The 26982-nt window shown below is 60.5% G+C and overlaps 1 protein-coding gene across 1 annotated transcript in view; it reads right to left on the reverse strand.

Annotated features, from left to right (window-relative positions):
* Positions 1–248: 248 nt before the first annotated feature.
* ADCK5 (aarF domain containing kinase 5) overlaps positions 249–26982 on the reverse strand; it is a 28864-nt gene continuing 2130 nt past the window's right edge. The window contains 18 exon segments of the mRNA XM_063182513.1: positions 249–1024; positions 2199–2300; positions 3883–4070; positions 4154–4215; positions 5444–5461; positions 5464–5534; positions 5992–6070; positions 7465–7546; positions 10439–10522; positions 12641–12772; positions 15005–15118; positions 16025–16060; positions 16062–16166; positions 18079–18279; positions 21231–21306; positions 23625–23770; positions 24217–24244; positions 24357–24363. Coding sequence (XP_063038583.1) covers positions 778–1024; positions 2199–2300; positions 3883–4070; positions 4154–4215; positions 5444–5461; positions 5464–5534; positions 5992–6070; positions 7465–7546; positions 10439–10522; positions 12641–12772; positions 15005–15118; positions 16025–16060; positions 16062–16166; positions 18079–18279; positions 21231–21306; positions 23625–23770; positions 24217–24244; positions 24357–24363 — 1778 coding nt within the window. The 3' untranslated portion in view covers positions 249–777.

Below are 26982 nucleotides of genomic sequence, written 5' to 3' on the forward strand. Positions count from 1 at the left end.
TTGGCTGAATTTTGGGTTTTTTTTTTTTTTTGGTATTTCGGGTATTTTGAGTGTTTCTGGTTGTTTTCTGATCCTTTCAGGTGTTTGCAGCCCATTTTTGGGGTATTTTGTCTTTTCCCAACCCAGTTTGGGGATATTTTCATCGTTCCCAACCAGTTTTTTTGGGTATTTTCAGGATTCCCATCTGATTTTTGGGATATCTTCAGGTATTTCCATCTGATTTTCCAGGTATTTTCAGCATTCCAGCTGGTTTTTGGGTTGTTTTCAGCCGTTTTTGGGGCATTTTCAGCATTCCTGGCCGGTTTCGGGTGTTCCCAGCTGGTTTTGGGGTGTTCCCAGCCAGTTTTTGGGTTGTTTCAGCCGTTTTTTGGGTGATTTCAGCCTTTTTTTCGGGTATTTTCAGCATTCCCGGCCAGTTTTTGGGTTCTTTTCAGGCGTTTTTGGTGATTTCAGCCATTTTATGGGGTATTTTCAGCATTCCCGCCGTTTTTTGGGTGTTCCCAGTCGATTTTTGGGTTGTTTTCAGCATTCCCAGCCGGTTTTGGGTTGTTTTCAGCCGTTTTGGGTGATTTCAGCCGTTTTTTCGGGTATTTTCAGCGTTCCCAGCCGGTTTCGGGGTGTTTCCGGCCGTTTTGGCGTGTTCCCGGCCGGTTTTGGCTGTTCCCAGCCGGTTTTGGGGTGTTTTCAGCCGGTTTTGGGTGATTTCAGCCGTTTTTTCGGGTATTTTCAGCGTTCCCAGCCGGTTTTTGGGTTGTTTTCAGCCGGTTTTGGGTGATTTCAGCCGTTTTTTTCGGGTATTTTCAGCGTTCCCAGCCGGTTTTTGGGTGATTTCAGCCGGTTTTGGGTGATTTCAGCCGTTTTTTCGGGTATTTTCAGCGTTCCCAGCCGGTTTTTGGGTGATTCAGCCGGTTCCGGGCTCAGTGCGCGCAGCAGGTGCTGCAGGTGCTCCCCGCTCGGCAGCGCCCCCCAGCGGCTCAGCAGCCGCAGCGCAGCCGCCGCCACCCGGAACCGGAGCCACTCCAGCCTGGGGGGGGACAGGGGCGTCACCCGGGGGCACCTGGGGTCAGGGGGGTCACCTGGGGGTCACACACACACCTGGGGGCACCTGGGGGTCACACACACACCTGGGGCACCTGGGGGCACCTGGGGTCACACACACACACCTGGGGGGGGTCACACACACCTGGAAGGGACAGGTGGGGTCACACACCTGGGGGGTCACCTGGGGGTCACCTGGGGACAGGGGGGTCACCTGAGGTCACACACACACCTGGCGGGGTCATCTGGGGGTCACCTGGGGACAGGTGGGGTCACCTGAGGTCACACGCTTGGGGGGTCACACACACACCTGGAACAAACAGATGGGGTCACCTGGGGGACAACAAACACCTGGGAGGAGGGGACAGGGGGGATCATCTGGGGGGGAAGACAGGTGGGGTCACCTGAGGGCAGCTGGGGTCACCTGGGGACGGGGGGGGTCACCTGGGGGTGTCACACACACCTGAAGGGTCACACACCTGGGGAGGGGTCAGACACATCTGGGGGGACAGGTGAGGTCACCTGGAGGGGGGGGACAGGTGAGGTCATCTGGGGTCACATCTGAGGAGGGGTCACACACACCTGGGGGGGGACAGGTGGGGTCACACACCTGGAGGGGTCACACACACACCTGAGGTAGAGAGGGGGCAGCTGGGTCACCTGGGGACAGGTGGGGTCACCTGGAGGTCACACACACACCTGGGGGTGTCAGGTGAGGTCAGCTGGGGGGGCACACACACCTGGGGGGGGGTCACGCACACATCCCCCCCTCAGCCCCCCTCCCACACCTGAGCCCCCCAACCCCGCATGAGCCCCTCCCCCAAACCTCAGCCCCTCCCCCTGCCCCTTCCCCTCACCTGAACACCCCAAACACACCTGAGCCCCTCCCCCACATCTGAGCCCCTCCTCCTCCCGCTTAAGCCCCTCCCCCCCGCCCGAGCCTCCACCGAGCCCCTCCCCCAAAGACGCCTGAGCCCCTCCCCCACTCTGAACCCCCCCATACCCAAACCCTTCCCCCACGTGCCCCTCCCCCCTCCCTCCGTGCCCCTCCCCCCTCACCTCAGCCCCTCCCCCCTCACCTGAGCGCCTCCCCCTTTGCCCCTCCTCCCCTGAGCCCCTCCCCCTCCCCTTTGCCCCTCCCCCTCAGCCCCCCCCCTCACCTGAGCGCCATCTCGAAGCGCAGCCGCTCCCAGCCCAGGTGCAGCCGCTGCCGCAGCGACCGCGCGGGGCCCCCCCGGAGGCGGCTCCAGCTCCGCACCGCGCTGGGGGAGGGGCACGGGGTCACCTGGGGCACCTGGGGGCACCTGAGCGACCCCAAAAACCCCCAGGGGTCACCTGAGCTCACCTGAGCGACCCCACCCTCACCTGGGCACACCTGAGTGACCGCAACACCCCCAGGAGTCACCTGAGCTCACCTGAGTGACCCCAACACCCCCCTGAGGTGACCTGGCACACCTGGGCACGCCTGGGCGCACCTGGGCACACCTGAGTGACCCCGACACCCCCCGGGGCCCCCCCGGAGGCGGCTCCAGCTGCACCACCACGCTGGGGGAGGGGCAGAGGGGCACCTGGGGGCACCTGAGCGACCCCAAACCACCCAGGGATCACCTGAGCTCACCTGAAAACACCTGGGGGCACCTGAGCTCACCTGGGTGACCCCAAAAGCCCCAGAGCTCACCTGGGGCACCTGAGTGACCCCAGCACCCCCCAGAGCTCACCTGGGGGCACCTGAGTGACCCAGCACCCCCCAGAGCTCACCTGAGCTCACCTGGGTGACCCCAGCACCCCCCAGAGCTCACCTGGGGGCACCTGAATGACCCCAACACCCCCCAGGGGTCACCTGTGACTCACCTGACACACCTGAGTCACACACACTTACAGACACACAGACACACACGACACACCTGAGTCACACAGACACACAGGTACAGACACACAGACACACCTGGGCACACACCTGGGCATCCCTACCTGGGCACACGCACACACAGACAAACCTGGGCACACCTGGGGCACACATTTACATACATTCACATACATATACAGACACGCACCTGAGGCACACCTGTCACACACATACACACACGCACCTGGGCACACCTGGGCACACCTGGGCACACCTGAGCACACATACACAGACACACAGGCTCACGTGGCACACCCTGAGCTCACCTGGGCACACCTGGGCACACCAGAGCACACCTGGGCACACCTGGGGCACACCTGAGCACACATATACAGACACACAGGCACACCTGAGCTCACCTCGGCACACCTGGGCACACCTGAGCACACATATACACACGCACCTGGGCACACCTGGGCTCACCTGGGCACACCTGAGCACACATATACAGACACACCTGGGCACACCTGAGCTCACCTCGGCACACCTGAGCCACCTGAGCACACATACACAGACACACAGGCACACCTGGGCACACATATACAGACACCTGGGCACACCTGGCTCACCTGAGCACACATACACAGACACAGGCACACCTGAGCACACATATACAGGCGCACCTGAGCACCACCTGAGCACACATACACAGACACACAGACACATCTAAGCACACCTGGGCACACATTTACACACATTTACACACACATACACACACACACAGACACACCCGTGTCGCTCTCCGGGCTCTCACCTGCGGGCCATGATGCTGTACCTGTCCGCAGGTGCGCCAGCGCCCCGTGGACACTCCTGACCGTGTTGATGTTCCTGAACATGAGCAACACTCACCTGGGCACACCTGGGCACACCTGGCACACATACATACAGACACACAGACACACCTGGGCACACCTGGGCACACCTGCGCCCACACTCACCTGCGGGCCATGATGCCGTACCTGTCCGCAGGTGCGCCCAGCGCCCCGTGGACACTCCTGACCGTGTTGATGTTGCGGAACACGAGCAGCATGGGGCGGGGCAGCTGGCGCAGCACCTGCACGATGTGCGGGAAGCGCTGCGCCGCCATGCTCCGCATGTACTCGCGCTCCTCGGCGCTCAGGTGCCCCTCGGGTGCGCCCCGCAGCGGGCGGGGGGCGGCGCCCGCCGGCGGCTCCGGGCGGGGCCCGGCCAGGTGAGAGCCCGGCGCGCCCAGCAGGCGCGAGTCGCGGCTCAGGGGCGCTGCAGCAGCATCTCCGAGAAGAGCAGGTAGTCTGGGGGGACAGGGAACCGCGGGTGAGCTCCAGGTGTGCCCAGGTAACCCCAGGTGACCCCCAAAACCACCAGGTAAGCCCAGAGGTGCAGCAGCATCTCCGAGAAGAGCAGGTAGTCTGGGGGGACAGGGAACCGCGGGTGAGCTCCAGGTGTGCCCAGGTAACCTCCAGGTGACCCCCAGAACCCCCAGGTAAGCCCAGAGGTGCAGCAGCATCTCCGAGAAGAGCAGGTAGTCTGGGGGGAGGGACAGGGAACCTCAGGTGAGCTCCAGGTGACCCCCCAGGTAACCCCAGGTGACCCCCAAAACCACCAGGTAACCCTCAGGTGACCCCAGGTGCCCTCCAGGTAACCACGAGTGAGCTCCAGGTGACCCTCAGGTGACCCTCAGGTGACCCCCAGAACCCCCAGGTAACCCCAGAGGTGCAGCAGCATCTCCGAGAACCACGGGTAGTCTGGGGGTACAGGGAACCTCAGGTGAGCTCCAGGTACCCCCAGGTATCCTCAGGTGACCCCAGGTAAGCCCAAGGTAAACCCAAGTAACCTCAGGTGTCTCCCCAGGCACCTTCAGGTAACCCCCAGGTGACCTCCAGGTGACCCCCAAAACCACCAGGTGACCCTCAGGGGATCCCAGGTGACCTCCAGGGAACCTCAGGTGAGCTCCAGGTGACACCCAGAACCCCCTGGTGAACCTCAGGTGACCCCCAGAAATTTTGGGGTTATTTCGGGTCCATTTTGTGGTTATTTTGGGGTTATTTAGGGTCCGTGTTTGGGGATGTTTTTGGGTTATTTTGGGGTTATTTAGGGTCCATTTTTGGGGTTATTTTGGGGTTATTTAGGGTCCATTTTGGGTTATTTAGGGTCCACTTTTGGGGTTAATTTGGGGGTTTTTAGGGTCCATTTTTGGGTTTATTTCGAGTCCATTTTTGGGGATATTTTGGGGTTATTTAGGGCCCATTTTTGGGGTTATTTTGGGGTTATTCAAGGTCCATTTTTGGGCTTAATTTGGGTTATTTAAGGCCCATTTTTGGGGTTATTTTGGGGTTTATTTGTGGTTATTTAGGGTCCATTTTTGGGTTATTTAGGAGTTATTTAGGGTCCATTTTTCGGGGTTACTTGGGGTTTATTTGGGGTTATTTAGTGTCCATTTTTGGGGTTCTTTTGGGTTATTTTTGGGGTTATTCTGGGGTTTTTTGGGGTTATTTAAGGTCCATTTTTGGGGTGCCTCACCCTTCACCCCCAGTTCTCAGCCCTGTCCCTCATCCCGTCGTGGTCCCGCATCACGATCGATCTCCAGAGCCCGCACAGCGACACCCGGTCCCTGGGGGCACAAAGAGATTTTGGGGACCCCCACCCAAATTTCGGGACCCCCCAGATTTGAGGACCCCTCAAATTTCGGGATTTCCTCCCTGGTTTTGGGGTTTTTTCCCCCCCAATTTTGGGATTTCCCCTTTATTTTAGGGCCTCCCCGGCGGTTTTTGGGGACCCCACTGAGGTTTTTGGGACCCCCTCGAATTTGGGGACCCCCCCTCCGAATTTTTGGGGTCCCCCCGTTGATTTTTTGGGGTCCCGTTGAAATTTTGGGATCCCCCTCAGTTTTGGGATTTCCCCCCCAATTTTTGGCTTGTTCCAGTGATTTTTGCCCAATTTTGGGCCAATTTGGGGCTGATTTTTGTGGGGTTTTTTTTGCCCCCCACCCCGGGTCCCTTTTTGCCCCCCCATTTTTGGGTGCCCCCGGTGATTTTTGGGGTCCCCCCGGGGCGGGGTTGGGGTCTCACCTCTCGCTCAGGGTCTCGTACAGGCCGTGGTCCAGCAGCACCAGCTGTGCCCGCCCGTCGGGGCCGCGCTGCACCAGAACTGAGGAGGGGGATTGGGGGGGACCCCGCGTTTGGGGGGACCCCACCCTCATTAGGGACCCCACCCTCATTAGGGACCCCCCCCCTCATTGGGGACCCCCACCCTCATTAGGGACCCCACCCTCATTAGCGACCCCCACCCTCATTGGGGAACCCACCCTCATTGGGGACCCCACCCTCATTGGGGACCCCACCCTCATTAGCGACCCCCACCCTCATTGGGGACCCCCACCCTCATTAGGGACCCCCACCCTCATTAGGGACCCCACCCTCATTGGGGACCCCACCCTCATTGGGGACCCCACCCTCATTAGGGACCCCACCCTCATTAGTGACCCCACCCTCATTGGGGACCCCACCCTCATTGGGGACCCCACCCTCATTAGGGACCCCACCCTCATTAGTGACCCCACCCTCATTGGGGACCCCCACCCTCATTGGGGACCCCACCCTCATTAGGGACCCCCACCCTCATTGGGGACCCCACCCTCATTAGTGACCCCACCTCATTAGTGACCCCACCCTCATTAGCGACCCCACCCTCATTGGGGACCCCACCCTCATTAGGGACCCCCACCCTCATTAGCGACCCCACCCTCATTAGGGACCCCACCCTCATTGGGGACCCCTCTCCTGGCATTTTTTGGGGTCCCCCCCAATTCTGGGGTCCCCCCTAATTTGAGGCTCCCCCCAGTTTTGGGGATTTTCCCCCTCAGTTTCGGGGTCCCGCTCCCAATTTTGGGGTCCCCCCCTTATTTCGGGGTTTCCCCTCCTGGTTTTGGGTCTCCCCCCCCCCAAATTCTGGGGTCCAATTTTGGGCTCCCCCGAATTTTGGGGTCCCTATTTTTGGGATCCCCCCCGTATTTTTGGGGTCCCCCCCCAGTTTGGGGGGTTTCAATTTTGGGGTCGCCCTCCTAACGTTGGGGTCCCGATTTGGGTTCCCGTCCACCAAATTTTGGGGTCCCCCCCTAATTTTAGGATCCCGGCAAAATTTTGGGGTCCCCCTCCCCAGATTTTGGGGTTCCCTCCCAGTTTCAGGTCCCCCCAAATTTTGGGTCCCCCTCAGTTTTGAGGTCTCAATTTTAGGGTCACCATCCTAATTTTGGGGTCTGAATTTTGGGGTCCCCCCCTCATCCCGGTTTCTGGCATCCGCCCCCAAATTTTGGGGTCCCTCTCCCGAATTTTGGGGTCCCAATTTTAGGGTCCAGCCCCAAATGTTGGGGTCGCCACCAAATTCTGGGGTCCCAATTTTGGACTCTCCCGAATTTTGGGGTCCCCCCCCCAAATTTTGAGGTCCCAAATTTTGGGTTCCCCCCCAATTTTAGGGGTCCCCATAAATTTTGGGGTTCCCCCCGAGGATTTTGGGGCCCCCCCGGATTTTGGGGTCCCCGTTACCGTTGCCGGGGTGCGGATCCGCGTGGATGAAGCCGGTGTAGAAAATCTGCTCGGCAAAAACCTGGATCAGCTTCTCTGCCGTCTGGGGGCGATTTGGGAACCCCAAAAAAACACAAAAATCACCCCAAAATCACCACAAAATCCCCTGGATCAGCTTCTCTAAATTCTGGGGAATGAGGGATTTAGGGACCCCAAAAAACACAAAAATCACCCCAAAATCCCCTGGACCAGCTTCTCTGCGGTCTGGGGGGGAATTAGGGATTTAGGAACCCAAAAACCCCAAAAATCACCCAAAAGTCACCCAAAAATCACCCCAAAATCACCCCAAAAATCCCCTGGATCAGCTTTTCTGCCGTCTGGGGGGGATGAGGGGATTTAGAACCCCAAAATCCCCTGGATCAGCATATCTGCTGTCTGAGGGGATTTAGGGGATTTAGGAACCCCAAAAAACACAAAAATCACCCCAAAATCCCCTGGATCAGCTTCTCTAAATTCTGGGGGAATGAGGGGATTTAGGGACCCCAAAAAACACAAAAATCACCCCAAAATCCCCTGGATCAGCATATCTGCTGTCTGAGGGGATTTAGGGGATTTAGGAACCCCAAAAAACACAAAAATCACCCCAAAAATCACCCCAAAAATCACCCCAAAATCCCCTGGATCAGCATCTCTAAATTCTGGGGGAATGAGGGGATTTAGGGACCCCAAAAAACACAAAAATCACCCCAAAAATCCCCTGGATCAGCATATCTGCTGTCTGAGGGGATTTAGGGGATTTAGGAACCCAAAAAACCCCAAAAATCACCCCAAAATCTCCCAAAATCCCCTGGATCAGCTTCTCTGCCGTCTGGGGGAATTTAGGGGATTTAGGAACCCCAAAAACCCCAAAAATCACCCCAAAATCTCCCCAAAATCCCCTGGATCAGCTTCTCTGCGGTCTGGGGGGGAATTAGGGGATTTAGGAAGCCCAAAAATGTGAAAAATCGCCCCAAAATCACCCCAAAACCCTGGATCAGCTTCTCTGCAGTCTGAGGGGATTTAGGGGATTTAGGAAGCCCAAAAATGTGAAAAATCGCCCCAAAAATCCCCTGGATCAGCATCTCTAAATTCTGGGGGGGAATTAGGGGATTTAGAACCTCAAAAACCCCAAAATCACCCCAAAATCACCCCAAAAATCACCCCAAAATCCCCTGGATCAGCTTCTCTGCGGTCTGGGGGGATTAGGGGATTTAGGAACCCCAAAAACCCCAAAAATCACCCCAAAGTCTTCCCAAAAATCCCCTGGATCATCTTCTCTAAATTCTGGGGGGATTTAGGAACCCCAAAAAAACACCAAAAGACCTCAAAAATCCCCCCAAATCTCTCAGGAGCCCCCAAATCCCCTGGGCCTGCCCCGGGTGCCCCAAATCCCCTCGGAACCCCCTTGGGGACCCCCCTGGACACCCCCAAATCCCCCCCGGGTGTCCCCAAACCCCCTGGGATGTCCCCAATCCTTTGGGTGTCCCCAAACCCCCTGGGATGTTCCCCAAACCCCTGAGTGTCCCCAAATCCCCCCGGATGTCCCCAAATCCCCTGGGTGTCCCCAAATCCCTTGGATGTTCCCCAATGCCCTGGTGTCCCCAAACCCCCCCAGATGTCCCCAATCCCCCCCAGATGTCCCCAATCCCTGGGTGTCCCCAAATCCCCCGGGTGTCCCCAATGCCCTGGGTGTCCCCAAACCCTCCCCGAATGTCCCCAAACCCCTTTGGTCACTGACGTCTCTCAGGCCCAGCCCGCCCTGGGTGTCCCCAATCCTGGGTGTCCCAATCCCCCCCGGGTGTCCCCAATGTCCCCAGATGTCCCCCAATGTCCCAAACCCCCGGTGTGTCACTGTCACTGACATCTCTCAGCCCAGCCCCACCGCTCAGATCCCCTGGGTGTCCCATGTGTCACTGTCACTGACATCTCTCAGCCCCAGCCCCACCGCTCAGATCCCCTGGGTGTCCCCAATGCCCTGGGTGTCCCCAATCCCTTGGGTGTCCCCAATGTCCCCAGATGTCCCCCAATCCCTGGGTGTCCCCAATTGCCCTGGGTGTCCCCAAACCCCCCGGGTGTCCCCAAATCCCTTGGGTGTCCCCAATGTCCCCAGATGTCCCCAAATCCCTGGGTGTCCCCAATGCCCTGGGTGTCCCCAAACCCCCCGGGTGTCCCCAAATCCCTTGGGTGTCCCCAATGTCCCCAGATGTCCCCCCAATCCCCCTGGGTGTCCCCAAACCCCGCGGTTTGTCACTGACATCTCTCAGCCCCAGCCCCATGGCGCGGACGCCATCAATGTTCCACAAACCCCCGGGTGTCCCCAGATGTCCCCAATGCCCCGGGTGTCCCCAATGTCCCCAGATGTCCCCAAACCCCCCTCTGTGTCACTGTCACTGACGTCTCTCAGTTCCAGCCCCACGGCGCGGATCTCCTGGGTGTCCCCAATGTCCCCAGATGTCCCAATGTCCCCAGGTGTGTCACTGACGTCTCTCAGCCCCAGCCCCATGGCTTGGATCCCCTCGATGTCCCCAAACCCTGGGTGTCCCAAACCCCTGGGTGTCCCCAGATGTCCCCAATGTCCCCGGGTGTCCCCAATGTCCCCGATGTCCCTGGGTGTCCCCAATGCCCCGGGTGTCCCCAATGTCCCCAGATGTCCCCAATGTCCCCAATGTCCCCAGATGTGTCACTGGCGTCTCTCAGCCCCAGCCCCATGGCTTGGATCCCCTGGGTGTCCCCAATGTCCCCAATGCCCTGGGTGTCCCCAGGTGTCCCCAATGTCCCCAATGTCCCCCGCTGTGTCACTGACGTCTCTCAGGCCCAGCCCCATGGCTTGGATCCCCTCGATGTCCCCAAACCCCTGGGTGTCCCCAATGTCCCCAATGTCCCCAATGTCCCCGGGTGTCCCCGATGTCCCCGGGTGTCCCCGATGTCCCCAGATGTCCCCAGGTGTGTCACTGACGTCTCTCAGGCCCAGCCCCATGGCTTGGATCCCCTCGACGTTGGTGATCTTGCAGCCCTCGCAGAAATCGGCCGTGAGAACGCGCTGGGGACGGACGGACGGACGGACAGTGGGGACAGTGGGGACAGACAGAGGCACAGACAGAGGGACAGACAGACAGGGACAGACAGGGGACACAGGGGACACAGGGGACAGTGGGACAGACAGAGGGACAGACAGGCAAGGACAGGCAGGGGACACAGGGGACAGTGGGGACAGTGGGGACAATGGGCACAGACAGAGGGACAGACGGACAGGGACAGACAGAGGGACAATGGGGACAGTGGGGACACAGGGGACAGACAGAGGGACAGACAGGGGACACGGACAATGGGGACAATGGGGACAGGGACATAGAGAGGGGACACACAGGGGACAGGGATGGGGACAGAAGGGACAATGACAGGGACAGGGATGGGACAGAAATGGGGACGGGGGGACAGGGACAGGGATGGGGACAGCAGGGACAGGGACAAGGACGGGGGACAGGGACGGGGACAGGGACGGGGACAGGGACACACAGGGACACACAGGGGACAGACAGGGGACAGTGGGGACACACGGGGGGCAATGGGGGACAGGGATGGGGACAGAAAGGGGACAAACAGGGACAGGGATGGGGACAGTGGGGACAGACAGGGGGACAGGGACGGGGATGGGGACAGAGAGGGGGACAGGGACGGGCACGGGGACAGAGGGACACACAGGGGACACACAGGGGACACACAGGGGACAGGGGGAACGGGGATGGGGACAGGGAGGGGGACAGTGGGGACACGAGGGACAAGGGACAGCAACGGGGACAGGGACAATGGGGACAGTGGGGACAGGGATGGGGACAGTGGGGACAGAAATGGGGACAGGGGACAATGGGGACAGTGGGGACACAGGGACAGGGACACACGGGGAGGGGACACAGAGCTGTCACTGCAGGTGACACCGGGCCCGGCCCCGTCCCCTCCCGCTGCCACCGCCCACCCGCCTGTCCCCAACGCCCACACCTGGGGACAGCGTGCCCATGTGTGCCCAGGTGTGTGCCCAGGTGTGCCCAGGTGTGTGCCCAGGTGTGTGCCCAGGTGTGTCTGTGGGTATCCCAGGTGTGTGCCCAGGTGTGTGCCCAGCTGTGTGCCCAGCTGTGTGCCCAGGTGTGTGCCCAAGTGTGTGCCCAGGTGTGCCCAGGTGTGTCTGTGTATCGCCAGGTGTGTGCCCAGCTGTGTGCCCAGGTGTGTCTGTGTGTATCCCAGGTGTGTGTGTGGTTATCCCCAGGTGTGTCTGTGGTTATCCCCAGGTGTGTATCCCAGCTATGCCCAGGTGTGCCAGGTGTGCCCAGGTGTGTCTGTGGTTATCCCCAGGTGTATCCCAGGTGTTCCCAGGTGTATCCCAGGTGTGTATCCCAGGTGTGCCCAGGTGTGCCCAGGTGTGCCCAGGTGTGCCCATCCCCATGTGTGTGCCCAGGTGTGTATCCCAGGTGTGCCCAGGTGTGTGTGTGGTTATCCCCAGGTGTATCCCAGGTGTGTATCCCAGGTGTGCCCAGGTGTGCCCAGGTGTGCCCAGGTGTGTATCCCAGGTGTGTATCCCAGGTGTGCCCAGGTGTGCCCAGGTGTGTATCCCAGGTGTGCCCAGGTGTGCCCAGGTGTGTATCCCAGGTGTGTATCCCAGGTGTGTCTCACCTTGCTGCAGTGCCCCCAGTGCACCCTGGGCACCGTCACCCCCCCGCAGGTGCCCCAGGTGTGTCTGTGTGTATCCCAGGTGTATCCCAGGTGTGTATCCCAGGTGTGCCCAGGTGTGTCTGTGGTTATCCCCAGGTGTATCCCAGGTGTGTATCCCAGGTGTGTGCCCAGGTGTGTATCCCAGGTGTGTATCCCAGGTGTGCCCAGGTGTGTCTCACCTTGCTGCAGTGCCCCCAGTGCACCCTGGGCACCGTCACGCCCCGCAGGTGCCCCAGGTGTGTCTGTGTGTATCCCAGCTCTATCACAGCTGTGCCCAGGTGTGTGCCCAGGTGTGCCCAGGTGTGTCTCACCTTGCTGCAGTGCCCCCAGTGCACCCTGGGCACCGTCACCCCCCGCAGGTGCCCCAGGTGCGTCTGTGTGTATCCCAGGTGTGCCCAGGTGTGTGCCCAGGTGTGCCCAGGTGTGCCCAGGTGTGTGCCCAGGTGTGTCTCACCTTGCTGCAGTGCCCCCAGTGCACCCTGGGCACCGTCACGCCCCGCAGGTGCCCCAGGTCTCTCCCGCAGCGCTCCGAGTTCCGCGCCTCGTTCTCGAAATCCAGCTCCAGAGCCAGCGTGCCCTTCAGCTCCTGCAGGTAACACAGGTGTGACACAGGTGTGACACAGGTGTGACACTGACAGTGTGCCCTTCAGCTCCTGCACAGGTAACACAGGTGTGTGACACAGGTGTGACACAGGTGTGACACTGACAGTGTGCCCTTCAGCTCCTGCACAGGTAACACAGGTGAGACACAGGTGTGACACAGGTGTGTGACACAGGTGTGACACAGGTGTGACACTGACAGTGTGCCCTTCAGCTCCTGCACAGGTAACACAGGTGAGATACAGGTGTGACACAGGTGTGTGACACAGGTGTGACACAGGTGTGACACTGACAGTGTGCCCTTCAGCTCCTGCACAGGTAACACAGGTGAGACACAGGTGTGTGAGAGTGACAGCTCCAGAGCGAGCGTGCCCTTCAGCTCCTGCACAGGTAACACAGGTGTGACACAGGTGTGACACAGGTGTGTGACACAGGTGTGACACAGGTGTGACACTGACAGCGTGCCCTTCAGCTCCTGCACAGGTAACACAGGTGTGAGACAGGTGTGAGACAGGTGTGACACAGGTGTGACACTGACAGCGTGCCCTTCAGCTCCTGCACAGGTAACACAGGTGTGACACAGGTGTGAGACAGGTGTGACACAGGTGTGACACTGACAGTGTGCCCTTCAGCTCCTGCACAGGTAACACAGGTGTGACACAGGTGTGACACAGGTGTGACACAGGTGTGACACAGGTGTGTGACAGTGACAGCTCCAGAGCCAGTGTGCCCTTCAGCTCCTGCAGGTGAGACAGGTGTGACAGGTGTGACACAGGTGTGTGACAGGTGTGACACTGACAGCGTGCCCTTCAGCTCCTGCACAGGTAACACAGGTGAGACACAGGTGTGAGACAGGTGTGTGACACAGGTGTGACACTGACAGCGTGCCCTTCAGCTCCTGCAGGTGAGACAGGTGAGACAGGTGTGTGACACAGGTGTGTGACAGGTGTGTGACACAGGTGTGACACTGACAGTGTGCCCTTCAGCTCCTGCAGGTGAGACAGGTGAGACAGGTGTGACACAGGTGTGTGACACAGGTGTGACACTGACAGTGTGCCCTTCAGCTCCTGCAGGTGTGACACAGGTGTGTGACAGGTGTGTGACACAGGTGTGACACTGACAGCGTGCCCTTCAGCTCCTGCAGGTGAGAGACAGGTGAGACAGGTGTGACACAGGTGTGTGACACAGGTGTGACACTGACAGCGTGCCCTTCAGCTCCTGCAGGTGAGAGACAGGTGAGACAGGTGTGACACAGGTGTGTGACAGGTGTGACACAGGTGTGACACTGACAGTGTGCCCTTCAGCTCCTGCAGGTGTGACACAGGTGTGTGACACAGGTGTGTGACAGTGACAGCTCCAGAGCCAGCGTGCCCTTCAGCTCCTGAACACGTGAGACAGGTGTGACAGGGTGTGACAGGTGTGACAGGTGTGACAGGTGTGACAGGTGCGAAGGTGAGACAGTGACAGCATGTCCTTCAGCTCCTACAGGTAAGGGACAGGTGAGGGACAGGTGAGGGACAGGTGAGTGACACAGGTGTGACAGCTCCAGAGCCAGCGTGCCCTTCAGCTCCTGGGGACACACAGGTGTGACACAGATGACAATCAGTGACACAGGTGAGTGACACAGGTGAGTGACACAGGTGAGTGACACAGGTGAGTGACACAGGTAAGTGACACAGGTGTGACAGCTCCAGAGCCAGCGTGCCCTTCAGCTCCTGGGGACACACAGGTGTGACACAGATGACAATCAGTGACACAGGTGAGTGACACAGGTGAGTGACACAGGTGAGTGACAGCGGCAGCGTCCCAGCACCAAGTTGGGGTGCATGAACTGCACAGGGCAGTGGGACAGGGCTGTGCCCAGGTGTGCCCAGGTGTGTCTGTGGATATCCCCACGTGTGCCCAGGTGTATCCCAGGTGTGCCCAGGTGTATCCCAGGTGTGCCCAGGTGTGCCCCTCACCTGCAGCACCCAGCCCAGCGCGAAGTCGGGGTGCATGAACTGCACAGGGCTGTGCCCAGGTGTATCCCAGGTGTGCCCAGGTGCCCCCAGGTGTGCCCAGTGTATCCCAGGTGTGCCCAGGTGTGCCCCTCACCTGCAGCACCCAGCCCAGCGCGAAGTCGGGGTGCATGAACTGCACAGGGCTGTGCCCAGGTGTATCCCAGGTGTGCCCAGGTGTGCCCAGGTGTGCCCAGGTGTATCCCAGGTGTGCCCCTCACCTGCAGCACCCAGCCCAGCGCGAAGTCGGGGTGCATGAACTCCACCAGGCGCAGCAGCAGCTCCAGGGTCCGGATGTCGCCCTCGAAGCGATCGCGCAGGTCCAGGTACTGCACCTGCCCGGGGGGGCGGGGTCAGGGGGCGGGGCTGACGGTGGCCCCGCCCATCGCCCAGGTGTGCCCAGGTGTGCCCAGGTGCGCCCAGGTGTGCCCAGGTGTGTCCTGGTGTTCCCAGCTCTATCTCAGGTGTCCTCAGCTGTTGCCCAGGTGTGCCCAGGTGTCACCAGGTGTGTCCCCAAGTGTAACTCCAGGTGTTCCCCAGCTGTCTCCAGGTGTCTCAGGTGTGCCCAGCTGTATCCCAGGTCTGCCCAGGTGTGTCCCCAGGTGTGTCCCCAGGTGTGTCCCCAGGTGTCCCCCAGGTGTGTCTCCAAGTGTCCCCAGGTGTGTCCCAGCTGTCCTCAGGTGTCCCCCAGGAGCATCCACGTGTGTCTCCAGGTGTGTCCCAGGTGTATCTCCAGGTGTGTCCCCAGGTGTGTCCCAGGTGTGCCCAGGTGTGCCCAGGTGTGTCTCCAAGTGTCCCCCATGTGTGTCCCCAGGTGTGCCCAGGTGTCCCCAGGTGTGTCCCCAGCTGTGCCCAGGTGTGTCCCCAGGTGTGTGCCCAGGTGTCCCCAAGTGTCCCAGGTGTGCCCAGCTGTCTCCAGGTGTGTCCCAGGTGTGCCCAGGTATGTCCCAGGTGTGCCCAGGTGTGTCCCCAGGTGTGTCCCCAGGTGTGCCCAGGTGTGCCCAGGTGTGTCCCCAGGTGTGCCCAGCTGTATCCCAGGTGTGCCCAGGTGTGCCCAGGTGTGTCTGTGGATATCCCCAGGTGTGTCCCCAGGTGTCCCCAGGTGTGCCCAGGTGTGCCCAGGTGTGTCTGTGGATATCCCCAGGTGTGTGCCCAGGTGTGCCCAGGTGTGCCCAGCTGTCCCCAGGTGTGCCCAGGTGTGTCCCCAGGTGTGTGCCCAGGTGTGCCCAGGTGTGCCCCACCTTGACGGCCACGGGGGTCCCGTCGGGCAGCGTCGCCCCGGTGCACCTGGGCCAGGCTGGCGGCCGCCACCGGCTCGTAGTCGAAGTCACGGAACATTCCGGAAGGCGTGGTCTGGAAATCCTCCAGGAACAGCTCGTCCACCTGGGCAGGTGAGACAGGTGAGGGGACACTGGGGACAGGTGAGGGGACACTGGGACAGGTGAGACATTGGGCAGGTGAGAGGACAGGTGAGGGGACATTGGAGACAGGTGAGTGATGGGATAGGTGAGGGGACATTGGGACAGGTGAGGAATCCTCCAGGAACAGCTCGTCCACCTGGGCAGGTGAGACAGGTGAGGGGACACTGGGGACAGGTTAGGGGACATTGGGACAGGTGAAGGGACAGGTGACGGACAGGTGACGGACACCGGGGACAGGTGAGGGACACCGGGGAATCCTGCAGGAACAGCTCATCCACCTGGGCAGGTGAGGGACAGGTGTGACAGGTTAGGGGACATTGACTGGGGACATTGGGACAGTGAGGGGACATGGGGGTACTGGGGACACACTGGGGACATTGGGGGACATTGGGGACATTGGGGACAGTGGGGACAGGTGAGGGGACAGTGAGGACATTGGGGACATTGGGGACACTGGGGACATTGGGGGGTTGGGGACATTGGGGACACTGGGGACATTGGGGACAGTGAGGGGACATGGGGGTACTGGGGACACACTGGGGACAGTGGGGGGACATTGGGGACATTGGGGACATTGGGGACGTTGGGGACATTGGGGACATCGGGGACTCTCTTCCATCCTGTTGTGTCCCAAGCCCAAAGTCCCCCAGTCGTTCACACTGTCCCCGTGCCACCACCCTGTGTGTCCCCAATGTCCCCAAATGCCACCAAACGTCACCAAATGTCCCCTCAGTGTCCCCAGTGTCCCCAATGTCCCCAATTTCCCCACTGTCCCCAATGTCTCCAATCCCCCCAACGTCCCCAATGTCCCCTCAGTGTCCCCAATCCCCCCGCTGTCCCCAATGTCACCAATGTCCCCCACTGTCCCCAACCCCCCCAATGCCCCCAACCCCCCAATCCCCCCCAGTGTCCCCAATGTCCCCCCAGTGTCCCCAATGCCCCCAACCTCCCAATCGTCCCAATGTCCCCAATGTCCCCAATGTCCCCAGTGTCCCCTCTGTCCCCCCAGTGTCCCCAATGTCCCCCCAATCCCCTCAATGTCCCCAACCCCCTGCAGTGTCCCCAACCCCGCCAGTGTCCCCACTGTCCCCAATGCCCCCAACCCCCCCAATGTCCCCAAACCCCCCCAGTGTCCCCACTGTCCCCAATCCCCCCAGTGTCCCCAATGTCCCCAATCCCCCCAATGCCCCCAACCCCCCAATCGTCCCAATGCCCCCAATGTCCCTCTGTCCCCTCAGTGCCCCCAATCCCCCGTGTCCCCAATGTCCCCCACTGTCCCCAGTGTCCCAGGTGTCCCCACTGTCCCCAATCCCCCCCCAGTGTCCCCAATGTCCCTCAACGTCCCCACTGTCCCCACTGTCCCCAACCCCCCCAATGCCCCCAACCCCCCAATCACCCCCAGTGTCCCCAATGCCCCCAACCTCCCAATCGTCCCAATGTCCCCAATGCCCCCAGTGTCCCCAGTGTCCCCTCTGTCCCCTCAGTGTCCCCAATCCCCCCAATGTCCTCAATGTCCCCAACTCCCCGCAGTGTCCCCAACCCCGCCAGTGTCCCCACTGTCCCCAATGTCCCCAATGCCCCCAACCCCCCCAATGTCCCCAAACCCCCCCAGTGTCCCCAGTGTCCCCAATCCCCCCAATGCCCCCAACCCCCCAATCGTCCCAATGCCCCCAATGTCCCCTCTGTCCCCTCAGTGCCCCAATCCCCCCAATGTCCCCAATGTCCCCAACCCCCCCACTGTCCCAGTGTCCCAATCCCCCCAAACCCCCCAACCCCTCAATCCTCCCAATGCCCCCACTGTCCCCAACTCCCCGCAGTGTCCCCCACCGCCCCAGTGTCCCCCCAGTGTCCCCAATCCCCCCGGTGGGTGTCACCTCGCGGTGTCCCCGGGGGCTGGCGCTGTCCTCGAGCGGGCGCAGGCTGTCGGTGAGCTCGGGGGGCAGCAGGTGCTCCATGGCGCACAGCCCCTGGCCCAGCTTCACGTACAGGCCCCCGTTGGAGAGCGCCCCCTGCAGGAGCCGCTGCCCCGCGCGCCGGTGGCACCGCGACAGCGCCGACAGGTACGCGGGGCTGGCCTGGAACAGGTGAGACACAGGTGTGTGACAGGTGTGTGACAGGTGTGGCACCGTGACAGCGCCGACAGGTACGCGGGGCTGGCCTACAGGTGAGACAGGTGTGTGACAGGTGTGTGACAGGTGTGGCACCGTGACAGCGCCGACAGGTACGCGGGGCTGGCCTGGAACAGGTGAGACACAGGTGTGTGACAGGTGAGACAGGTGTGTGACAGGTGTGTGACAGGTGTGTGACAGGTGAGACAAATACCGGTGTGTGACATAAATACAGGTGTGTGACAAATACAGGTGTGGCACCGCGACAGCGCCGACAGGTATGAGGGACTGGCCTACAGGTGAGACAGGTGTGTGACAGGTGAGACAAATACAGGTGTGTGACACACACAGCGACAGCGCCGACAGGTATGAGGGACTGTCCTACAGGTGTGACACAGGTGTGTGACAGCTGAGACAGGTGTGCGACATAAATACAGGTGTGTGACACACACAGCGACAGCGCCGACAGGTACGCGGGGCTGGCCTGGAACAGGTGAGACAGGTGTGTGACAGGTGAGACAAATACCGGTGTGTGACATAAATACAGGTGTGTGACAAATACAGGTGTGGCACCGCGACAGCGCCGACTCGTACGCCGGGCTGGCCTGGAACAGGTGAGACACAGGTGTGTGACAGGTGAGATAAATACAGGTGTGTGACATAAATACAGCTGTGTGACATAAATACAGGTGTGTGACAGGTGTGTGACACAAATACAGGTGTGGCACCGCGACAGGGCCGACAGGTACGCGGGGCTGGCCTACAGGTGAGACAGGTGTGTGACATAAACACAGGTGTGTGACATAAATACAGGTGCGTGACAGGTGTGTGACATAAATACAGGTGTGTGACAAATACAGGTGTGGCACCGCGACAGCGCCGACTCGTACGCCGGGCTGTCCTACAGGTGTGTGACATAAATACAGGTGTGTCAGGTGTGTGACACACACAGCGACAGGGCCGACAGGTACGCGGGGCTGTCCTGGACAGGTGACACAAATACAGGTGTGTGACATAAATACAGGTGTGGCACCGCAACATCGCCGACAGGTACGCGGGGCTGTCCTGGACAGGTGAGACAGGTGTGTGACATAAATACAGGTGCGTGACAGGTGTGTGACATAAATACAGGTGTGACACACACAGCGACATGGCCGACAAGTATGAGGGACTGTCCTACAGGTGCAGACAGGCGAGACACAGGTGTGACAAATACAGGTGTGACAGGTGTCCGCGCGGTGGTGGCACCACGACATGGCCGACAGGTACGTGGGGCTGTCCTGAAACAGGTGGGACAAATACAGGTGCGTGACACAAATACAGGTGTGTGACACACACAGCAACATGGCCGACAGGTACGCAGGGCTGTCCTGGGGGAGGGGACAGGTGAGACACAGGTGTGTGACATAAATACAGGTGTGACACACACCACAACATGGCCAACAGGTACGCAGGCCTGTCCTGGAACAGGTGGACAAATACAGGTGTGTGACACACAGCGACATGGCCGACAGGTACGCGGGGCTGTCCTGGGGGAGGGGACAGGTGTGTGACAGGTGTGTGACATAAATACAGGTGTAACACACACTGCGACATGGCCGACAGGTACGCCGGGCTGTCCTACAGGTGTGACAAATACGTGTGTGACAGGTGTGTGACACAGGTGTGTGACACAGGGACATGGTCTACAGGTACGCCAGGCTGTCCTTCGGGGGGGGACAGGTGTGACACAGGTGTGACACAGGTGTGACAAATACAGGTGTGTGACAGGTGTGACATAGGTGTGACACAGGTGTGTGACAGGTGTGTGACAGGTGTGACACAGGTGTGACAAATACAGGTGTGTGACAGGTGTGACACACGTGTGACACAGGTGTGTGACAGGTGTGACACAGGTGTGACACAGGTGTGACAAATACAGGTGTGTGACAGGTGTGACACACGTGTGACACAGGTGACACAGGTGTGACACAGGTCTGACAAATACAGGTGTGTGACAGGTGTGACACACGTGTGACACAGGTGACACAGGTGTGACACAGGTGTGGCACAGGTGTGTTACAGGTGTGTGACACAGGTGTGACACAGGTCTGACAAATACAGGTGTGTGACAGGTGTGACACAGGTGTGTTACAGGTGTGTGACAGGTGTGACACAGGTGTGACACAGGTGACACAGGTGTGACACAGGTGTGACACAGGTGTGACAAATACAGGTGTGTGACAGGTGTGACACAGGTGTGACACAGGTGTGTGACAGGTGTGACACAGGTGTGACACAGGTGTGACAAATACAGGTGTGTGACAGGTGTGACACACGTGTGACACAGGTGACACAGGTGTGACACAGGTGTGGCACAGGTGTGTTACAGGTGTGTGACACAGGTGTGACATCCCCAACAAACATCCCCAACTTCTCAGACACCCCCAACCCCCCCAAAAAACCCCAGGGACCCCAAAGTTCCCCCCAGAATCCCCCAAAGTCCCCTCTGGGACCCCCCAAATCTCCCCCAAATTCCCTCAAAAGTCCCCAAAAATCCCCCCGGGACCCCCCGTTCTCCCCAAATCCCCCCCAAAATCCCCCCAAAATCCCCCCCAATCCTCTTGGGACCCCCCAAAATCCCCCCAAATCCCACCCAGGACCCCTCAAATCCCCCCAGAATCCCCCAAATCCCCCCCAAATCCTCCTGGACCCCCCAAAATCCCCCCAGGACCCCCCAAATCCCCCCAGTTTCTCCCCCATCCCCTCAGAACCCCCTAAATCCACCTGGGACCGCCCCAAATCCCCCCCCCAAACCCCCCCCAAAATCCCCCACGACCCCCCCAATTCCCCCAGGACCCCCAAAATCCCCCCCAAATCCCCCCCAAGTTCCCCAAATTTCCCCCAAAGCCCCCCGGGACCCCCCCCAATTTCCCCACCTGGTCGAGCCCCCTCAGCTCCACCTTGGTCGTCCACCAATAATCGAGGGAGATGCGGAGCCCCACCGAGAGGGACCTGGGGGGACACGGGAGGTCAGGGGGACCCCAAAAACCCCAAAAATCACCCCAAAAAAAAACCCCAAAAAACCCCAAAACAGCTGAACCTTTAAATCCCCAAAATTCCCCAAAATTTCCCCAAAATTCCGCCAAAATCCCCCAAAATCCCCCCAAATCTGGGGTGCAGCCCCACCGAGAGGGACCTGGGGGGAAATGGGGGTCAGGGGGACCCCAAAAACCCCAAAAATCACCCCAAAAAAAACCCCAAAAAAACCCCAAAACAGCTGAACCTTTAAATCCCCAAAATTCCCCAAAATTCCCCCAAAATTCCGCCAAAATCCCCCAAAATCCCCCCAGATCTGGGTGCAGCCCCAACCGAGAGGACCTGGGGGAAATGGGGGTCAGGGGGACCCCAAAAATCACCCCAAAAAAAACCCAAAAAAAAACCCCAAAACAGCTGAACCTTTAAATCCCCAAAATTCCCCCAAAATTCCCCCAAAATTCCGCCAAAATCCCCCAAAATCCCCCCAAATCTGGGGTGCAGCCCCACCGAGAGGGACCTGGGGGGAAACGGGGGTCAGGGGGACCCCAAAAACCCCAAAAATCACCCCAAAAAAAACCCCAAAAAAACCCAAAACAGCTGAACCTTTAAATCCCCAAAATTCCCCAAAATTCCCCCAAAATCCCCCAAAATCCCCCAAAATCCCCCCAAATCTGGGGTGCAGCCCCACCGAGAGGGACCTGGGGAAATGGGGGTCAGGGGGACCCCAAAAACCCCAAAAATCACCCCAAAAAAACCCCCAAAAAAACCCCAAAACAGCTGAACCTTTAAATCCCCAAAATTCCCCAAAATTCCGCCAAAATCCCCAAAATCCCCCCAAATCTGGGGTGCAGCCCCACCCAGAGGGACCTGGGGGGAAACGGGGGTCAGAGGGACCCCAAAAACCCCAAAAAACCCCCCAAAAAAACCCCCAAAAAGCCTTGAGACCCCCTCATCTCCCCCAAAGCCCCCCTGGGCCCCCCAAATTCCCCCCAAATCCCCCAGGACCCCCCTCAAATCCCCTCAAATCCTCTCAGGACCCCCCCAAACCCCCTCAGGACCCCCCAAATCCCCCCCAAATCCCCCCCAGGACTCCCCAAATCCCCCCAGGACCCCCCAAATCCCCCTCAGGACTCCCCCAAATCCCCCCAGGACCCCCCAAATCCCCCCCAAATCCCCCCCAGGACTCCCCCTAAATCCCTTCAGGGACCCCCAAATCCCCCCAGGACTCCCCCAAATCCCCCCAGGACCCCCCAAACCCACTCAGGACCCCCCAAATCCCCCCCAAATCCATTCTGAAGCCTGCCAAATCCCTCCCAAACCCCTTCAGGACCCCCCAAATCCTCCCCAAACCAGCCCAAGACCCCCAAACGCCTTCAGGGACCCCCCAAATCCCTCCCAGGAGCCCCCAAACCCCCCCAGGAACCTCCAAATCCCCCAGGACCCCCCCAGGAACCCCCAAATCCCCCCAAATCCATTCTGAGCCCTCCCAAATCCCCCCAAACCCCTTCAAGACCCCCGAAATCCCCCCAAATCCCCCCAGGACCCTCCAAACCCCCTCAGAATCCCCCAATCCCCCCCAGGGCCCCCCAAACCCCCCCAGGGCCCCCCAAATCCCCCCTAAATCCATTCTGAGCCCTCCCAAATCCTCCCCAATCCCCTCCAGGGACCCCCCAAATCCTCCCCAAACCCCCCCAGGACCCCCCAAATCCCCCCAGGACCCCCCAAATGCCCCCCAAATCCATCCTGAGCCCTCCCAAATCCCCCCAAAACCCCACCAGGACCCCCCAAATCCGCCCCCAGGACCCCCCCAAACCCCCTCCAGGACCCCCCAAACCCCCCCAATTTCCCCCCGGACCCCTCCCCAACCCCCTCACCTGCAGAACCGCGCCACGCCCTCCATGAGCAGCCGCACCCAAATCCCCCCAGGACCCCCCAAATCCTCCCTAAACCCTCCCAAACCCCCCAAACCCCCCCCAGGACCCCCCAATGCCCCCAGCCCCCTCCCCACCCCCCTCACCTGCAGAACCTGCCCACGCCCTCCATGAGCAGCCGCGCCCAAATCCCCTCCAGGGACCCCCCAAACCCCCTCAGGACCCCCAAATCCCCCCCAAACCCCCCCCAATGCCCCCAGCCCCCTCCCCATCCCCTCACCTGCAGAACCTGCCCACGCCCTCCATGAGCAGCCGCGCCCAAACCCCCCCAGGACCCCCCAAACCCCCTCAGGACCCCCCAAACCCTCCCCAAACCCCTCCCAAACCCCTTCAGGACCCCTCTAAATCCCCCCATCCCCTCACCTGCAGAACCGTGCCACGCCCTCCATGAGCAGCCGCGCCCGGCGCCGCTGGGGGGGCTCGGCCAGAGCCAGGGAGAGCCCCAGGACCCCCCCAGGGCGAGAGACCCCCCCAGGAACAGGGACAGGGACAGGGACACGCGGGGGGGCCTGGGGGGACAGGGCAAAGGTCAGGGGTCAGGGGTCACTGAGAGCCCCAGGGACAGGGACACGCGGGGGGGCCTGGGGACAGGAATGGGGACAGGGGTCAAGGGGTCACTGAGAGCCCCAGGGACAGAGCCCGGGACAGCCGGGGGGGCCTGGGGGACAGGGCAGGGGTCAGGGGTCAGGGGTCAGAGGTCAGGGGTCACTGGCAGAGCCAGGGACACACGGGGGGGCCTGGGGGCACAGGGCAAAGGTCAGGGGTCACAGGTCAGGGGTCAGGGGTCACAGAGAGCCCCAGGGACACCCAGGGGACCTGAGGGGACAGGGCAAAGGTCACAGGTCAGGGGTCAGGGGTCACAGCCCCAGGGACAGGGCCAGGGACAGGCAGGGGGGCCTGGGGGACAGGAATGGGGTCAGGGCTCAGGGGTCAGGGGTCACAGGTCAGGGGTCACCGAGAGCCCCAGGGACAGACGGGGGGGCCTGAGGGGACAGGGCAAAGGTCACAGGTCAGGGGTCACTGAGGCGCCCAAGGCACCTGAGGGGACAGGCACAGGTCAAAGGTCAGGGGTCACCGAGAGCCCCAGGGACAGACGGGGGACCTGAGGGGACAGGGCAAAGGTCACAGGTCAAAGGTCAGGGGTCACAGAGAGCCCCAGGGACAGACGGGGGACCTGAGGGGACAGGGCAAAGGTCACAGGTCAAAGGTCAGGGGTCACAGAGAGCCCCAGGGACAGACGGGGGACCTGAGGGGACAGGGCAAAGGTCAGGGCCCCCCCGAGGGCCACCAAGAGCCACCGGGGGTCACCAAGGACCTGTGGGGACGCTGAGACCCCCCAGGGACACCGAGGTATGGGCAGGTCAAAGGTCAGGGGTCAGGAAACAGGTCAAAGGTCAAAGGTCAGGAGTCAGGAATTGAAGTCAGGGGTCAAGGGTCAGAGTCAGAGATCAACGACCTGCTGTGGGTCTGGGGTCAGCAGCTGGGGTCAAGGGCCAGGGGTCAAAGGTCAGGGGGCCAAGGACTCTCTATGGGTCAGAGGTCAAGGCCTGGCATCAGGGGTCAAGGGTCAAGGGTCAAAGTCTGGCTGTGACTCAGAGGTCAGAGATCAGAGGTCAAAGGTCAAGGACCAACCATAGGTCAAAGTCAGGGGCCAAGGGTGGGGTCAGGGGTCAAGGGTCAGGGGTCAGAAGTCAAGGAGGGGTCAGGTGTTAAGAACTTCCTGCGGGTCAGGGTCAGAGGTCAAGTGCTGGGGTCAGAGGTCAAGAGCCCTCCATAGATCAGGGGTCAAGGTCAGGGGTCAAAGTTCAGGGTAAGGAATTAAGGTCAAGGGTTGGGGTCAGAGGTCAGGAGTCAAGGCCTTCCTGTGGGTCAGGACCAGAGATCAAGAGCTGGGGGTCAAGGGTCAGGGGTCAAGAACCCTCTATGGGTCAGGGGTCAAGGGTCAGGGTCAGGAGTGGAGACCAGGGGTTGGGGTCAGGGGTCAGAGGTCAAGGGCTGGGCTCAGGGGTCAAGGGCTGGGGTCGAGGACCCCTCCCCCAAATTTGGGTCGGGGGTCCCAAAGCCCCCGAAACCCCCCAGGACCCCCCCCCTCAAATTTGGGTCAGGGACCCCCCAGGGACCCCCCCAGTTTGGGTGGGGGTCCCAAGCCCCCTAAACCTCCCCAGAGACCCCCCCCTAATTTGGGTCTGGGGTCCCAAACCTCCCCAGGACCCCCCCAGTTTGGGTGGGGGTCTCTGCCCCCGCCCCTCCCCCCCCAGTTTGGGTGGGGGTCCCAAATTCTCCCGACCTCCTCCCAGAGACCCCCCCCCCCCCCAATTTGAGTCTGGGTCTCAAATCCCCCCCGAGCCCCCCCCATTTTGGGTCTGGGGTCCTGAACTCCTCCAGCCTCCTCAATTTGGGTGGGGGTCCCAACTTTGCCCAACCTCTCCCTCAGAGACCCCCCCCCAGATTTGGGTCTGGGGTCTCTGTGCCCCTCTCCCCGCCCCTCCCCCCCAATTTGGGTCTGGGGTCCCAAATCTCCCCCAAACTCTCCCAAATTTGGGTCGGGGGTCCCAATGCCCCCAAAGTCGCCCCAGGACCCCCCAATTTGGGTCTGGGGTCTCAAATCTCCCCCCCCCAAGGGACCCCCATTTTGGGTGGGGGTCTCTGTGCCCCTCCCCTCCCTCCATTATTTTGGGTCTGGGGTCCCGCCCCTCTCGCTCACCTCGGGGTCTCCCCGCCCCCCAATTTGGGTCTGGGGTCCCAAATTCCCCCCAGGAACCCCCCAGGGACCCCTCCCCCCCAATTTGGGTCTGGGGTCTCCCCTCCCCCCCTCCCATCGGGGTTTCCCCTCCCCCCCCGTTAATTTGGGTCTGGGGTCTCTCTGTGTTCCCCCCCCATGATTTGGGTCTGGGGTCTCTGTGTTTCCCCCCCCATTAATTTGGGTCTGGGGTCTCTCTGTGCTTCCCCCCCATGATTTGGGTCTGGGGTCTCTGTGTTTCCCCTCCCCCCCCGTTAATTTGGGTCTGGGGTCTCTGTGTTTCCCCCCCATGATTTGGGTCTGGGGTCCCTCCCCCCCCATTATTTGGGTCTGGGGTCTCTCTGTTTCCCCCCCCATTAATTTGGCTCTGGGGTCTCTGTTCTCCCCCCCATTAATTTGACCCATTAATTTGGGTCTGGGGTCTCTCTGTGTTTCCCCTTCCCCCCCCATGATTTGGGTCTGGGGTCCCTCTGTGTTTCCCCTCCCCCCATTAATTTGGGTCTGGGGTCTCCGTGTTTCCCCTCCCCCCGTTAATTTGGGTCTGGGGTCCCTCCCCTCCCCTCCCCCCCCACTAATTTGGGTCTGGGGTCTCTGTGTTTCCCCTCCCCCCATTATTTGGGTCTGGGGTCCCTCCCTGCCCCTCCCCCATGATTTGGGTCTGGGGTCTCTGTGTTTCCCCTCCCCCTCCATCAATTTGGGTCTGGGGTCTCTCTGTGTTTCCCCCCCCATGATTTGGGTCTGGGGTCTCTGTGTTTCCCCTCCCCTCCATCAATTTGGGTCTGGGGTCTCTCTGTGCCCCTCCCCCCCATGATTTGGGTCTGGGGTCCCTCTGTTTCCCCTCCCCCATGATTTGGGTCTGGGTCTCCCCTCCCCCCCCCATGATTTGGGTCTGGGGTCTCCATGTTTTTCCCCTCCCCCATGATTTGGGTCTGGGGTCCCTGTGTTGCCCCTCCCCCCCCTCACCTGTCTCCGGGCGCTCCA

Source organism: Melospiza melodia, unplaced genomic scaffold (assembly GCF_035770615.1).
Source record: "Melospiza melodia melodia isolate bMelMel2 unplaced genomic scaffold, bMelMel2.pri scaffold_266, whole genome shotgun sequence".
NCBI classification, from domain to species: domain Eukaryota; kingdom Metazoa; phylum Chordata; class Aves; order Passeriformes; family Passerellidae; genus Melospiza; species Melospiza melodia.